Below are 18,556 nucleotides of genomic sequence, written 5' to 3'. Positions count from 1 at the left end.
AAACGTTAATTTCAAATATGTGATGTGCAAACAAAGTTATTTATTTAACAATCGTCAATATAATATACTGTTGCAACTTATAACATTCTTATGTGTGTTTCGTTTCCATCTCAAAGTAAACAAATTTTATACCTATTCACCAACCGACTAGCTCGATCTGTTGAACATTCGATTAACTATTCTTTATATCAACAAACGTCAATATAGTTTTCTACTACTTCACGTTTGTTGTTTGACAAAGAGCGCTGTGTGGTAAAATCTGTAACTACAGTTTAATCAGTTACAGGCGTGGTTAAAAGGACATCAGCGTTGCCAGAATGTGAGATTGTGAACTACAATATTAAAAATTTTAATTCATCTTCGGAATCAAAAATTTTGTGAAAAATTATTTTTGTTATAATTGTTTTCGCTATTACATTAATTCACATATACAAGGAACGATGAAAAATTAATTAATGATTAATGACACAATTGGAATTGTATTTTTAGTTTATACATGAACAGTTTCAATAATTAGTTCTTGATTGCATCATGATAAGACTTTGTATGACACGATTACGTCAATTGTCATGTTAAATAACATCTGATATCAAAGATATTATATTATTAAAGATATTAATATAACAATTTAAAGATATTTTGTTCATTGTATTACAGAAAATATGGTGATACAGTAATACCTAATAACACTGGATATGCATAACATAACCTAATTTGACGAAAATTAAATTTAACGAATCACCCTTCGATATCGATTAAACATAAATGCACCCATCCCACTATTCCAAATTCTGACTCGTCATTGGCACGTGTCCAACTGTGCCACGTACCCATTCAACCCGTTTCCACTAAAATGGCTCATTTAGTTACGCCAAATAATCATTTTTAATAGATTGCTAACAGCGTTTTTCATCATCTAGTTTATGGAACCTGTATACTAAATTTAAATAAAATATACAGTATGAATGTTATACTACAATATTTATTCCAATATTAGTATTAATTATAAAATGGCTTCGTTATTTTTTATTTTATTTCAATTGTATTTATTATCATCTGCCTGCTAGATTCTATTTTAAATACATTATTGTTAAAATAAATACTTTTTATTAATGTCAAGGAAAATATAATAGTTCAACCGGCAACAGCGCACGCTTAATCCAGCGTGCTGCGTTTTGCGTTTTACCAACAGTTTCAATAAAGACAAGCTTTGCATTTGCAAATTTGTTACAACAGTTCCACAAACGAAGTTGTGTTTGTGCGGTTCGGTTATACCGGGTTTATCATTATTAGTGCCGGGTTTTAGAAACCATACAAGAAGTTTCCTTTATGGACGTATATTAAGGTTTACATCCATCGAATCGAAAGTAAGTAATATAATCATTGTATCCCTTAACTAACCTGGGACAAAGGCACGAAAGGGTGTACAGGTTAATATCATACATAAAAATGTTGAATCGATATCGTAACAATTTGAAAATATACTCTGGTTAAATTTGAGGTTAAAAGTTTAATGGCATATTGTTATTATTATATAATTCTTAATGATGACATTAAACGAATTTCTAGCGTAATTAAGTATGACATAAGCTTTTATTAAATTGTTGTGGGTGTTAGCTGTGTTAAAATGTTCTGTTATCTTAATAGGCAAGTCTATTTTGATTAAATTTTTTAATAATGTATAAGACGAAAATATTTTTTATATGAAAGTAGATCGATTTGGGACCTTTTTAGTCGATATATTTCAAGTTTTATGCAGTCTTTTGATATCTAGTTTGTAGTTTTGTATAATCTGTTATTGTGGAGATGTATTTTCGTGATATAACACACACATTTTAAGCATTCGTTTAAGAATAAGAGAAAGTCGTAGTAGTATGATCATCCATTGTCTTTTGAGCTAGATTACAGTGTCGTTTTGGTTACATTTAACCTATATAACGAATATTATTGGTTTTTATGGGTGGTTGAATGTTTGTAAAGTTAAAGATGATGTCATTTATATGAAAAATTGAGACTCATATACACGAAAAATAAGAAACATTAACTTTGGATCAACAGATGTCTACAATTTATTAGAAATTATTTTTTTTTAATAATTGCATCAAAATTTTATCTACCAATAACATTGGAAGTTTTATTTGTATCGTTGTAAATATATAAAAGTGATTTATACTCCGATTCAAATTAATTTTAATACCAAGTTGTTTTTTATAAAACTTGTGATTCGTTGCATATTTTACTGCGTATTATTTTAGTAGCTCTATTCTCACTTGAAGGAGCAAAATATATGGTAAAAGTAACGAGTAAGGATTCTGTCACCTTCAGCGACAACTAAGATGTATTATATATAATACTGTAATAACTCACTTGGCGCGATTTCGTTACAACGTTTTTAAAATTCGCGCTTTAACCGAACGCATTGATTGGTTATTTAGGCATGATTGCATTCAACCAGTACAATAACAGTTGATTGGTCAGTGACGCGCGTGGCGTGTTCGTATCTTTGAAGATGTTTACATTTTTCTAGTTGTTTTTCGGTGGGTAAAAGTGAACGTTTTTTATTAAAATTTATGATATTCTGCCGTAATTACTGAATAAGATTGCTTGTGCGTTAGTAGAACTAAAAGTTTATGTTTGGAGATGAAGATAAGAATTTTAAAAAAGGTGGAGAATAGAGGCAAGGCTACAGAGGTTGGACGACAGTTTTTCTACTACTTTTCTCACACTAAGAAAACGTAAAGTAGAAAAATTCACTACTTTTGTTGTACGAATGGGTATTATATCCGAACTTACTCAATATCTGTTTTGTAGTCTTCGATTCCTCTCTCTATTCTTTCGTCCTTAAATTAAAGATCCATAAAGTAAATCAAGTTTTAAAAATACGGCATATTTTTCGAAAAAATAGTCTTTTCGTGTAAGTGAAAAGTTTTTTTTTAACGGAATATCATTTAACGAGATTAACACTAAAAATAAGCGTGAAATTAATTCTAATTAAAATAATATATTCACTTAACTAGATAATATGTAGGTGAGTTTTATTTGCATTAGTAATTACCATCTTGTGTATTGTTTGTAATAGGTTGGACAGCCTGTTTTAACACGCTTCGTATATTAAATTTGCTATTACGAATTCAAGGACGTTTTACGTTTTGGTGAAAAATTATCGAAACATTTGGCGGGTATTGCCTCAGTGTACTAATATTTTCTTCAAAACACGTGAAAAAATATTTAATTACGTGCCTTGAGCAATAAAGAAACTAAAAATAGTTAAAACTTACTCGAAGAGATCCAGTAAATATTTCGATTTATACGGATTTTGGTATATTGTTTTGAGATATGGCAACACTGATCTGAATATGTCAAATCTGCCATTGTCAACATGAAGTTTGACATTTTTAATGGTGAACGTACTCAGGACGTTGTTTACAAATATAAGAAACATTCATCTTGGTAAAAAAATGGAGTTAAATGGATTTGGAATCTGCTAAAAACTGAATTTTTATTTCATATTTCGTGGGTTTATTTTTATGAATTTTTGAGACTTCTAACTATGGTTAAAAATCAATATAAATAAATTTTTTGACGTTCAAAATATAAGAAACTCATCAGGCATTGCGTGAGGCAGTTTCTATGAATTGTCTAATGTAGTAGGTCACTAATATTTACGTATAAAATTTCAATTATTCTGTAAAATCGTTATTCAATAGAAATAGTAAAATTTATTGCTCAACGCCATAAATTTTTCGAACGTATCCACGATTAAAACCGTTTTTGTTCATTTCGTTGATGATGTAAAGGGCGTGACTCAATTTAAATTAGCTCTTAATAAAAAATTGATGATAACGGTATTTGAAAGCAATGCTCTTATAAAAATTGCACGAATTTCGATTTTTTTTCTTTCTAATTTGATAACTAATAAAGTGCATTAACCTTTCTCTGGCTATTTAAATATTTCTGGCTGTACAAAAACCGTTATAAAACGCATGCATGCGTTTATCAAGTCAAAAATTCATTAAAAATCTAGATTTTATCTTATCAATGCTCCGACGAAAACGATAACGTTATCAAATATTGCATAATATTTTTATTCACGTCCAGATAGTTGAAAAACTACCGTTACGACCATATTATGATGCTATCACAATTTTGGTACGATATTTAAAAGTAACTACAATTTATTCAACTGTGGTGGCAATAAATCGATCAATTACGTGACTGACTACCATAATAGCTTAATTTTTAAGGTCTGTCAAGTCAAAATAAATCCTGAAGCCAGTTCAAAAACTGCCGGTTTTTTGCCGGCTAAATTGAGTATCAAGATAGCGGCAACCCCCTACAATATGGCCGCACGACAGAAGGTGACCCAAACATACCCAAATGCCTTCTCTCCATACCGGCGCTTCCCAACATCGGGGATCGTATTGTCTCGAACGGGAATTATCTATCATTTCAGTTTGAATTTCCTTACGTAGGGAAGCAGGAAGTGGCCAGCTAGATTTGGGGTAGAACGGGGAAAATCCATTTGTTACCATTAAATCATCCCGTACCTCATATGTAGAAATTATTTTTTCCCTTTTTTCTCTGGATGCTGACGTGCCCCGAGGTCGGTAATGAAATTTTCTTGAACGGCAAACCAAGCTGCAATTATCTGTGCAGTTACTTTTAGTTATTGTAAAAAGGGGGGCCACATTTTACTACAAAAAATGGTAGTTTTTGAGCCTGCCAGACTTGATAGAAAATCCTCAACACGTCCTGATGAAAGGTCAAGTTATCTGCCGTAACTAAGAATAAAAAACATCCTGTACTCGTTTCTGTTAGACTCGAGAAGATTTTTTACACAAGCTTTTATATGAATATTATACACGAGTGTTGTTTTTATGGCCATACAATTCAATATTACAAAAACCGAAGCAGGAAATTTTCATTTCTGATCAAAACTGAAATATAGATAAATTTGGCAATATAGCAAAACTTCGACTTATCATTTTAGCAAACTTTGCCGAACGGAAAAGTTTCCAGCCCCGGATATTTCGTTTGTATTTCTTGACACACAATATTTAATTCGAAGGGATCGTTGACCTCAGCTCCATTTTACGCACAAAACTTGAACGGATGCCAAATATCCTTTAAAAGGATAAATTCACAATTTTATTTTTCAAAATAAACCAAGCAAGGTCAAGTCTAAGCTTTCTGATTACGTGACTTTAAATAAATTTAAAAATATCGGATTTAAAAAACTTAGGCATATCTAAAAATACGTTTTTGTTGCATAATTTTCTCAAAATTTTAAGGTCATTCTTCGAAAGTACATGAATTTACATTTTTTTTATATTTCTCTGAAAATATGAAGTTCTACGGTGGAGTTTCCAAAAAACTTGGACTGCCTCCAAAAATTTTAGTACTTCTTGACAATGCACCACCAATATTGGAATCACCGCGGGGTTGGAAAGTACATAGACGTGATGTTTTTGCCACCAAATACCACCAACATTTTCCAGCCTATGGACCAGGGGGCTGTAGCAAATTCTTACTACCACTGCCACACATTTAGTCAGCTGATTCGATAAACACTTCATTTGGAAAAGAAAATGGAGGTTTCCAACGAAAAGATATCATTTTCATAGGAAATTTAGCGGTTCGGTATCCAAAGTACGACCTAAAAATTTATTTTCTTATTTTGAACTCATAATTTTTTGCTTTCGGCCACCCCTTTTTCGATAAACAATCTTTTTCTCAAAATGCATCAAAAAAAGTGTGTGCCAATATTCAGCGTGCTACAATATTTTTTAAAGTGGCTATTTTGGTGTTTGTGTCCTGTACTAAATTTTCTTTTCGATTTTCTATCATTTTTATGAGCTATAACATTAAATTAAAATTTATTGGTGCTGATGATCCTCACCTATCATTATGATTGACATCTAAAGCGAAATCAATACGCGTAAATTTGGCAACGTGTCAATTAACGAGAAATTGAAATAGTAATAAATCTTCAACTGGAAATTCTATTCTAACTGTTTAATTCTACTTTTCTTGTAAATTTATACGGTTTAGTGTTAAAATTAAAACCGCATTTATCCACTTGGGTTTAATTAAAACGAATTACGTAATACACCCACTATATAATCATGTATGTACGTGACATACATTTTTAGTACATCCTCCTATAACTATATTTATAAATAATGTCTCAATTAATCGATTATAAATCGATTTTTAATTCGAATATCTATAATTTATAATTATTATTGTAAATAACGACACGTATATTATAATTTTAATTTCATATTGTTGCATAATTTTCGTTTCTATTATGATCTAAATATCCTAAAAACCGTAACTTTTTTTAAAAATATTCTCTGGAATAAATTAACCGTTCAACATTCTTATTTTATACAACATGGTGAGTCATAACCTCAATATTCTAGAATAATTTATTCAGACAACCTTTAACAGATTCGCTTGAAGTTTTGTCATTGAAAGTCTGAACAGGTTTTTATATAACTATTTTGAGAAAGTGGACAATGTATTTACAAATAAATAAGATCGTCGTTGGAAATTGATTCGTGTTATAATATACGAGGGATTTCTGAATTCATGCTACAAACATAAACATCGATGAAAAATTTAGTTGAAGAATAATTAACAAAACAATACTTGTAAGTTTTAACTTAATTAATTAAGTTATTTTAATTAATACGGACACCGTTTCGCTTGTTTGTTATTTGTTAAAATGTATTATTTTGAAATTCAGTTAATGGATTATAGGGTGAGGTGGGTGAAAACTTTTGACCGGTAGTGTATACTAATAATATACAATAAGGTTTTAATGTCTGATTCGCAGGTTTTTTCCCAAAAGTTTAATCAACGAGTAGGGGTAAATGTTTGTAAACATTATGAAAATTAATAATGCAGAATTATCAATAAATTTTCTGACATTAAAACATTTCTATATTTTCATTTTGAGTCTCGTCCATTAATTCAATAAAAATTTGAGAGATTTTTCTGTTAAAACTCACCATACCACTTTCCCACATTATCATAATTAGTGCAAATTCAATCAAATGACTACAAATAACATCAATTCAATTTTTTTCTAATAAAAAAAAACTCAAATCACATTCTAATGTGATTTAACAAATATTTAAAATGTGAGTATGGGTATTACATTAGCTCTCGCTTTCGCCAAAATGTTATATATACTAGGCGTTATGATATATGGATCCGAATGATTTTATTTTCTTGGAACTAACAGTTTTTTGGCAGTTTGCCCTGCGGCTCGAAATAGATTGTAAATATTAACTTGTTGATGTTCTTGAATAATGTAATTCAAGAAATAAAAAAATGCACAGTATTGAACATAAGGTATCTAATAAGATATGACGGTTTTTGAAAAATCTTGAATATCTTTATAGGGAATTTTCCAATAAGAGGTGTTATTTTGATATTCAAAGAAAAATGTCATTTTTTGAGATAAATGATCGGATGTTTATTTCATTATAAAGAGGAAGGTATGCCGTTAATAATGGAACACAACATCAGCCAAATGGCCGCCACGACTGCGCTTACAGGACCATATCCTTTTCATGGCTGCCCTATGTCCTCGATAGCCTCACGAACTCCATCTTTGAGGTCTTGAATCGATGCTGGACTGTTGGCGTAGACCTTATCTTTCTTTGTTGGCCCCAAAGGAAAAAGTCGCAAGGTGTTAAATCACAATATCTCGGTGGCCAATTGTGATGACCCCTTCGAGAGATAACACGGTCCGGAAATTTTTCCCGTAAAAGATCGATGGTTTCGTTGCTTGTGTGCACGTAGCACCGTCTTGTCGAAAGTAAACGTTGTCCAAATCAATACCATCCAATTCGGGCCATAAAAAATCATTAATCATCTCTCGATAGCGCAATCCATTCACCGCAACTGTTGCTCCAGCTTCATTTTCGAAAAAGTAAGGTCCAATGACACCGCCAGACCATAAACCGCACCAAACAGTCACGCGTTGAGGATGGAGAGGATTTTCAACAATAACTCTTGTGTTTTCCGAGCCCCAGATTCGACAATTTTCTTTATTGACGTAACCACCAAGGTGGAAATGGGCCTCATCATCTAAGATGATTTTCATGCATTTCAAGGACCCAATCAGCAAAGACACGACATTGTTGATGATCGGCCGGCTTGAGTTCTTGTGTTAACTGAACTTTATAGGCCTTAAGACTCAAGTCTTTATGCAAAATACGGTGTAATGACGTTTGTGGAATGGCTAATTCCAAAGAACGACGAGGAATGGACAAACCTAGGTTTTCTTCAACACTTTGGGCTACAGCACCAATATTCTCAGTTGTTCTTGAGCGACGTGCACGGGTTTTATTCTTCATATCACTAACTTGTCCCAACAGCTCAAATTTTTCCACTAATTTCTGTATTGCGGTCCGAGAAGGTGCTTCACGTCGACCCAAAAATGTTTTAGTTTTACGAACTGTCTCTGCCAAACTTTCACCATTTTTATAGTGAATTTTAATAATTCCAATGCGTTGTTGAAGCGTGTATCGTTCCATTTTCATAAATGGCGTAGTTTCTACTTGTCAAATATCAAAAAATGACAGCTTCAAAAGTGACATTTACCGAAATAGCGGGCTGTTCAAAATAAAACCTCTTATTGGAAAACCCAGTATATAAAAATATTTTTCTGTTCGTTAATCTCGCTAAAACTCGACAACGGCTGGACCGATTTGGTTAATTTTGGTCTTGAATTATTCGTGGAAGTCCAGAGAAGGTGAATAAATATGAAAATTTTGTTTTTCCTTGATGTTTTGTCATAAATTAAATTTTTTAACGCAACCATAATAATTTAACATAGTCGTTAGCGTATCCTACTGGAATTTCCTGGATTACACGTCACAATTCGCAGTTAAAAGTAGGATCAGTTGTCATCATGCTGAGTAATCAACCTCGACTGTGCAATGGTGATGAAAAACGTAATTATAAAGGGAAAATACAAAGGAGAGGGTGTTTTGATAACGCGTATACCGATGATTCCAACGGATTTACTATTCGATTTTAAACGCTTACAATTTCCGGTACACGTCTGTACTTTGCGATGACCATAAATAAATCGCAAGGCCAGACGTTGAAAGTTTGCGGAATAAACTTGAAGTTTCCCTGTTTCTCGCATACATCGCTTTAAATTGATTAACAGACTGTATCATGATTGTGTGTGTCAATATCAAATTGAAACCTTTTATATTGACAGTATTTCAGGAAAACTCTGTTTTCTAAGTAAGCATCATCATGTGTAATAATAATAAAACTTAGCTCCATACACTTTTCCCTATCCATCGATGTTTTTATAATCGTCAAGTTCCTTAAATTAGGCATTAACTGGTGTAGAATTTGCTACGAGGCAAACGGAAAGTCAAGTTTATGAATCGGCTTCAACTGTTAGCGCCATTCACTTTCGGGGCAGACGAACTGATACGCTTCATTTAACATATTTTTGTTCATAGCCAACCATGGTTTGCGTTAGTCTAAAACTCTCGCCAGTGGTGTTGCCATACTCTCACGATTTGATACGCGACATACTATTCAACGTGGAACGTCACCAAACATAAAAATGCCCGTTTTTATTTCAACCTTATCTATATTCACGATTTATAGTTTAAAATTACCTTTTACAGTAATTACGTGTTTTTAAATTGTTCGCTATATAAAATGTAAGTATTTTTTCGATAGTTTTTATGCGTATTAAGGTAACTTTTACTAAACGGGATGTTTTTCAAGTTTGGAAACCAATGGCGCAGTTTTTTGCGATATTGAAGATGATAGACTTTGAACTACCGACATTTTTTGCTCTTGTTTTCTGTAGCTCTGGTCTTCTCTCATTTTTTCTGGGTTTCTTTGATTTAGATCTTCGATTTCTTCTTGTGACCTTTCGTAATTTTTGTAATTTGTTTGGTATTGTCCCATGCTGTTTGCTGTACGTTTATCATTAGTTTCCTAGCGTCTTCGTCTAGTTTTTCCACGTAGCATAAAATTGTTTTTATAATTAACAGTCGTGATTCCACATTTTTCATAAATCCTGTATTATAATTTTGCCCAACGATGTGTGACTAATGCTATACTGTTACTTTCATTCTCTTCTCTCTAATTCAAAAAAAATAATCTATTTAAACTACTTATATAGTTGTTAATCCATTATATAATATCTTCTGTAAGAATGTGTGAGAATCTAAATAAAACATTGTATAAAATGTCGTTTTCGGTTTATAAACCTTTTAAGAAATTAACGAATTATGAAAATTAATGAGAGTTCTTTGGAATTTTTGTGGTCAAATAAATAGGTGTCACATTTTATTGCGTTATAATGTATTTTTAATGTTTATAATCGTAGTAAACAAAAATGAGACTGTGAAAACTAATTACGGGTGCGGAATGTGATGTCTCACGTAAAAATCAAAAGTAGAAAAACTTGTGCACGTCATAGAATGAGTGATAGATCAATCTAGAACAACGTTACCACGAATGGAGAGTAGTTGGGAATTGAGGAAATGTAAAACAATGACTTTTCCAATAGTATTTATGTACACGGGTTGTATGCCACTTTTTCCATTATAATATCGCACAAAAAATCTGTAGTAGCACGAAATCTTATATTTCTATACTATTCGAAGAGGTCAACAAGATTAACACCAGCAATACGAGGTCTGGCTATCAAATGACGAGATTGGATTATTCTACATTCGAATGCTCCCCTTTCCTCTCCACACACATTTCCATACGTTTTTCCATTGATCGAAGCAGTGCTGGAAGTTTTCTTTGGCATATCTTTTTCTAAACTTTCAAGGAAATCTGAGCAGACCCGTTGACGCAAGAGCTTTTGGTCGGGAGTCAGATATTTTAACACCAACTTCTCACAGACTTTTGTCATGTGTAATTCCTCGTGAAAAATTTTCTTTATCGGCGTTTACAGCCTCGGCATTCATCCGGATGCTCATTCGACGACTTGCACGCACAATTTGGTTGAATTTGGTCACTGGTTCCGGAGTTGAAACAGTCAAAGGGCGACCTGGGCGCTGGTCATCTTCGGTGCTCTCTCGGCCCTCAATAAAGCGTTTACAACACTCAACAAACACGCACGAGATTGATAATTGTCCCCAGAGGCCTCTTGCAACAATTTATAGCGTTTAGTCGGAGTTTTTTTCAATTTAACGAGAAATTTGAGATCAAATCGTTGCTTCTGTTTTTTATCACATATGGTTTTCGGCACGAGAAAAAAACACAAACCGCTACTGCACAAATACTCTAATAGTGACGGAAACGTGTTTTGGGACGTGCATAGACAAGATATCTAGATACCCAACCCGTCTAGGGCGCCCTCTAGGCGCGCAGTCTTGTTATTTAATAGCCAAACCTCGTATTTCCAGCAAATTCATTCCGATCTAAGGGACAGATTTATTCAATAATCAATTTTAAACATATCGTAAATTAAGTCGTAGTTTTTCAATTAGAAATATTTCGTCTTCGGCTTCTTCTCTAAATCCTTCAATATTCTCCTTCGTCAAAATTTCTTCCGTCTCTTCAGCCAAGCCAAAACATAGTGTACTTCTTGATAGCGACATTTTTGCGCACGGTGAGTTCAGATCTCAACATTGAATGTGTAGTCAACAAAGTCGAAGCCTTTAATGTTAAATTTTCAAAATAAACAAAATTCTTGATTTTTAAGGTTTTAAACTACCCACTGCAGCATTTGCAGGCTCTCTTAGTTCAAATGGAATGTCTGATTCTCTATCTGAAGACATTTCAAGTAACTACTTCTGACTTGTTAAGATATATTTTGAAAAATCGGCCTTTTTGGCCATATTTTTTCACAAACAACGTTCATTGTTGTTAATTTTGATTCCTTCCGTGATTCACTGATGGTGCCAACAGTATCCTTGATGTTATAGTGTATTCAAAATGTTTCAATTCAAGATTTGTCATCGGTTTGTCTCATCAGCTGTCGGGAAGGTTGGATATCAAAAACTCCTTCTAAATCATCGATCGTGAGCAAAAGCGGCTTTAAACTATGTGAGATGCCTATGCCTTCTCCAATCTTTCCAACAAACAATAAAAGTCACGAAACGTGCCATATTCCTAGTGAACAAATTCTATAATTGAAATCATTAAGCTTTGTAAGATATCTGTGCTTTACGTGCTGTAAATTAGAGCAATTGTCTCCAAAATGGTTAACATCTTTCTCAGACGCGGTATGTTACTAAAAATGGTTGTTAATCATGACGAGAATTGTTCAAATTTTGACAGGAATCGAATAACAAATGCTTTCATAATTCATAGGTATGGACGGCCGTTGAAGCCGTCGTGCCCCACTTGACGTTACCAAAGAAGTCGCTCAGGCGCTTTGGCTTGAACCCTTTGATATCGTTAGGCAGGTTGTGGGATTTGCCCAGTTGTTTAAACCGCGCCCGTGTGTGTGTTGGGCACTCACAGATAAAGTGGTCTGTAGTTTAGTCCTCCTCCATGCACCAGCGGCACTCCGGATCATCCGTGATGCTCATGGTGTGAAGGTGACGTCTTAGATGGCACTGTCCGCGCCTATTTAGCTGGAGTAGTTGTTTGGTGCGAAACGAACGGGGTCCATCTGTAAGGGTCTTCGCTTGCCTCATACCAGGCGTCTCCATCCATCTCTGCCGAGCTCACCTTGCTAACGAATGATAGGAGCAGTATGTTATCTCAAATAACAGGAAATTGAAAAAGGTCACCAATTTATTAACCTATCGTCGTAAAATTTGAGCTCTAAATTATATTTATGTTTACACCTCATAAAAAAAATCTATAAAACGCCCGACGTTTTTTACACATACAAAATCTTGGATCATTTTCCGTTCTAAATATCAATTTGTTGTGTCAATAAACGGAGTAAATTGAACATAAAATTATCTATCACCGCAACGTTATATATCGATACTTATTTCGATAAGATTTTTTGCGGAATTTGCATTTTTATTCGCAAAAATAAATTGTTGCGGTTGCCATTTGGATGAACCAAGATTTATTTTAATATTTCAATGGTTTCGGATGAATGCACGAAGGAAATAAATACCCAATAATAACATATTATCCTTGCGCAAATAAGATATATCGTTCTCCTTATTTATTATTACAGTTTTTAATCATTAAACCGACGGAATAAAATTATTAATACACACGGTATATCTTTATTCCTTAATTTATTTGAACACTATTCACTAACACTTAACATTTAATTTATTTACTTAAATAGCCGCGTTTTATATACTATCATCAAATTCTAGAATATTCGATTCCTGGAAAACGGGATTAAAATATCTACAAATGTCCACGAAATACAAAAATTTCAATTAAAAAAATCTAGAGCAAGATTAGTCAATATCATCAAATTATTCGAAGGAAGATTCGGTAAAAAAGCATTCGCCTTCCGAGCAATCAATTTTAATAAAATACAAGTACCACTTTCGCCCTAGCAACAGTCAATATAGATGTTACTCTCACCCCGAGCCGTCTAAACGATTTGCAAGCCCGAGACGTGATCGAAAACATCGTTATCACCACCTGGATAGTAAACGACTCGTTTCTTCAAGCCCCAAGAGAAAACTTCCCCATCCCTCTCTTCCGCTACTAGCAATTGCTTACCAACAGCTCCCTTTACCTTTTTTAAAATTCCCATATCGCCATTAGGTAAAATCTCAAATCCCATATCACCAAACGTTGTCCGGGGTTTCCCTGGAACCTAGTTCATCAGTTCAATAACTGGCGATACGAAATAATGCAGCCGTAACTGAATCCACCCCTGGATTCTCAACATCCTATTTATTAGAATCAAAATCGATAAGTATCTAAATTGGAGAGTATTCGTTACATCCACAATTCAATCTTCTTTTCATCCAACATGAATTATCGTTTTTGTTTTGTAGTACATACAAAAATTCGCTTTGGATATCACGCGTATCTTCAATATTCAATCAACTAACTCTACTATATGTTCCTTGTTTATATATGCTTATGCAATCATTCTAGAACATTGTAAAAACTTCTTAAAGTGTCTTGTAGTAGACAACTTCTGTCTAGAAACTTCTGTCCATTTGCAGTTAACTTCTCTTTCTAGAAATATATAGAATATAGTATACGGTTACCAACATTTTTATTTTATGAAATTTATTGATGAATCGTGTTTATTTTATGTTTCATTTGATAGAATATTAGTTTAAAAACACCTATTTTGCTTTTTGGGAAGAGATTTTGATATAAAAAGATTTGAGAAGTTTACATGAAATTAAAACCAGCGCCTTTAGGTGGCGTGCGACTGTCTACCCGTCATTTTACAAATCAATTTTAATTTCCATATTTTTTTATTCAGTAAGTAACTGTGGCTATATACAGAGTCATTATATTATATGTTTTTTATCTGCAAATTACTTTAAAGTTAATATGAATGTGTCTGTATCATAGTATCTTCAGAATTATTTTTACTACGTGACCCCAGGCCATATATAAGTGTTACTTAATGCCTATTACTTAATTCGTGAATAAATATATGTTATAATCAGTGTTTGTGAATGTTTTATGATGATTAATAGTGATGTTATGTAGCTGAAAATACAATTATCATAATTTTTATCATTTTTTAACAATATTTGATAACTTTTAATTGATACCAATCAATTAAAATCACCTTCCGATTATAATTTTTGTTTAGTTCTATTCAAATTAACGCCAATAAATCTGTTACCACCCTTTGGTATGATCTTTTGATCGATCTTAAATAGAAATTAAAAAAAATGAACGTGACTTTGGCATTTGGTAAATCCTAGAAAAAAGCCAAAAAAACTTTCTCTATATAAAATTAAGAATATAATTTTGATAATCTATACTACAAGTCAAAAATATTTGCCCACCCCATAATCCTTTTTATGATTTATACTTTTTGGACCAAGGCATCTTTTTGTGAAGTTCCTATACGAATTATTGTTTTCGTTCTCGAAAATTCAGACTTGTAAGTTTTAGAATGGGTAAAACCCAGAAACTATCGGTTGAAACGCGTGCATTGATCTCAAGTCTTCATAATCCATGAATCAGGATCTTTGGTCATGGAAAACGTTCAGGGCGGCCTCGAAACACCACAACCGCTTAAGATAAATGTATTAAATTAAACGTGATCGAGGACTCATGGGCCCAGAGATAGTAGCTCACATCAATGAATCTAGAGATCCGCCTTGAGTACTTCTACAGTAGAGAGATTGAGAGCAGCTGGCCTTTTTAGAACGATGGCAAGTAAATAAATCTCTTTTGAGACGTCAAAATAAAATTAAGAGCTTGCAGTGGGCTAAAGATCATAAAAATTGTACGCTTGAAGAGTGGTAGAGAGTTTTATGGAATAATGAGTCAAATTTGGAGGTTTCCGGATGTGTGTGTGTGTGTGAAGAGTGTTTGTGCGCAGGTCAAAGGAAGAACGGATGTTCGATCCATGTGTAATCTCGAATGTAAAACACAGCGGAGGCTCAATGATGGTTTGGGGATGTTTAGGAGGAAGGGCTACTAGTGACCTGGTAAAGGATTTTGAAAAAAGAAGTTTCTGACCATCGTCTGACATGACAACGATCTCAAGCATTCCTCGAAGCTGTGCTAAGGGTATTTGAACGAATTGAAAAGGAAGAATGTACTGAAAGTCATGATTTGGCCGTCACAGTCACCCAACCCCGATTGAGTTGTGGGAAAAATTTGACTGGGGACACTATCAGCTATATTCTAAGTACTTCCAATTCACATCTTTGGAATATCCTGAAAAACGAACGGAACCAAATAGACGACGACTATTTGTTGAAATGCCAAAATTGTGCACCGAAATATTAAACACAAAAGAGGGTGACGTTGATGAATAAAAAATTTAATATGTAATAATTATGAACTGTAATTGTTGTATATCATCCAAACTATAGGGCGGGCAGAAATTTTTGACCGGTAGTGTACTTTTATAATAGTTTTAAGAATATTTATGTTTCGTCATGTCATCGATTTCTGAATGTATTTTTTTAAAAGTAAAATTACGTAAAATGCCCACATATCGAAAAATTTGTTACTAATTTCCAATAATTGTTACAGGGCCGAACGAGAAAAAGTAAAAGTGAAATTTTTTCAACAATCGAAACCTCTGGAAGTCGATTTACCGAATGAGCCTATTTTCCCAGAAACGAATTTCCTAATGGCGTCACCGGTAACAATTAGCGAAACTAATCACGTGGTTTATACTAGAACCGAAAGGTAGGATCAGTTTATTGTCGCTCATTTTTTTGATACGTCTCCATTTAAAGTTATTTAATAATTTTGTTAGGTAAATATCCTGAGCATTTTCTGTCATCAGATTTATGCGTAGTTTGAAATTGTGCATTCGCGGTTCAGAATTTACGAGAATGGTCCCTGACCCAACAAAGAAGACACAAAAATTTTGGGAAAAAATGTATTTAACTTTCCAAGTAATCTCCTTTTACCTCCCAACGATTTTCAATAAGTTCTTTATAATAAGAATCGTCAAGATCTTCAAACTGCCGACATAACTTCTTCAATTTTGGGAAATCTTTGATCACCGAGCCATTTTTTCAAGCCTGGGAACAGAATATAATTCGAGGGAGCTAAATCTGGCGATTATGGTGCATAATTCATTAATTTGACCATAGTAATAACGGATGTGTGAGCTGGTGCATCTTTTGAGCCACATGATGGTGTTATTGCTTGATTTCATCGCTCAAACTTTGCAATAAATTCGCATAATAGTCGCCATTGATAGTTTTTCCTTTTTCATCCCACGAGCACCCCAAAAAACTAACGCCATGACCTTGCCTGCAAATGGAACGGTCTCTGTCTTCTTTGGAGACGGTTCTTCCTTTTCAGTTCATTGTTTTGTTTCGGGTGTGAATTGATGGACTCACGTTTTATCCTTGGTTATGAAATTGAAAAAATTCTGCTTTATTTTTGTAAAACATTGCCGAACACTCGATTGAAATATCTTCACGAGGCTGTTTTTGTTCCATTGAGCAAAAGCGGCACCAATCTTGCTCCAAATTTTCCATGTTTACAAATATTAAACAACATGGCGTCTTCAAACTTGAAATATATGCTATGTAGATTGTCTTTTTATTCTTCCTCTTCCAATAGGACCAGGTCCCGTTCAATCCTATACGTTTGGTTCTCTTCTTGGATCTTCCTGAGAAGCTGAACTCCAACTTTCGTACCACCTCTTTGGTAGTCTGCCTACAGGTCTGGGTGTGTTCGGTCTCTGAGTTTTAGCCCATCTGTCTTCTATCTACGTGATCCCTCCGGAATATTTTTCTGTACGTCCAATTCTTCTCTTATTCGGTCCCTTGATGATTCACAGTATTTTCATCTCTGTGATTCTCTATGTAGATTGTGTACTTTTTATCTCAGTGCTATTTTTCAAGCAACTACCGCCATCTCTAGCTCAGGCTAGGTACTTCTGGGACCATCCTCCTACAATACTTTGTTCGTGTAGTACATGTTTCTAGTTCCGAACGTGTTCTGAATACGTCCAATAATAATTCAAAAAACGTGCTAGTTCTCTTTATACTTACATATATCAAGAATTCAAATAATAATTTTAAATGCTCATAAATCGTTCATCGTTTTTATTTTTACTGAACGATTCAAAAAATTCCAATTTGAAGATATTTGTTATTTTTAGTTGCATCCCTAGAGATCCTGACCGATAATTCACGAAACTTGACCTTAAGGTCGTCTTTTTACCGCTAAATTCATAGACTACGTATAAGCATAAATGTTTTATCCTAATCAATCTCATTGATCATATTTTATCTAATATGATATTAATTATTCGAGCATTTTCGTTTTTGTTGACGAAATGAACATTAAATTGCTTTTCAAATGTTTAGCGCCTGTATTGAATCGTCAGTATTTTGGGAATATAAAATACTAACATTTAATGACCTATATCTAATTTAAATCTCGAAAATACAAATGCAGCAAGACATTTCGAAATAAAATCAAATATTATCAAAAAATAGAACCAACTCTCTGCAGGTGTGTCACAAATAATTTGTATGCGCCACGATTCCCGCTAAAAGCAACGTTTTCGTTTCATCTAGGTATGACGTAGCTAATCTTATAGGATAAAGGGTCATTATTTTGTACAAAGAATTTTTAACTTTTTAGACGAAATTCTCTTTGAAGTGCATTTTACTGATATTGATTAAATTTATTTACTTTGGAAATTGCGTTCCTCGTTAATGTAGTCACTTGACCTCATTAGTTAGGGATCCAGTTCAAGTGAATAACTTTATTTAATTTATATATCCATTACCGACAACAACGATACGATATGGCATTTTATAGACGTTCATTAAAATGTCAAGTAGTAGTTCAAACGATTTCTCGAAACGCTGTATTTCAAAGATAATATTTTGTTAATTTTTCGATTTTTACGTTGTATTAGGTTGGTTGATAAATAAACTTGAAGGTGTGTGTACATCGAGGTAATTTCTTTTGAGGCAATACCAAG

The 18,556-nt window shown here is 33.4% G+C and overlaps 1 protein-coding gene across 1 annotated transcript in view; it reads left to right on the top strand.

The window, feature by feature from the left end:
* LOC130452744 (uncharacterized) overlaps window positions 1-18,556 on the top strand; it is a 111,132-nt gene that overhangs the window by 52,403 nt on the left and 40,173 nt on the right. The window contains exon 4 of the mRNA XM_056792161.1: window positions 16,129-16,287. Coding sequence (XP_056648139.1) covers window positions 16,129-16,287 — 159 coding nt within the window. The remainder of the gene's footprint in view (window positions 1-16,128; window positions 16,288-18,556) is intronic.

The sequence above is a fragment of the Diorhabda sublineata genome, chromosome 2 (assembly GCF_026230105.1).
Source record: "Diorhabda sublineata isolate icDioSubl1.1 chromosome 2, icDioSubl1.1, whole genome shotgun sequence".
NCBI lineage: Eukaryota > Metazoa > Arthropoda > Insecta > Coleoptera > Chrysomelidae > Diorhabda > Diorhabda sublineata.
The sequence above is the reverse complement of the archived record's forward strand: the minus strand, read 5'-3'. Positions and strand labels throughout refer to the sequence as shown.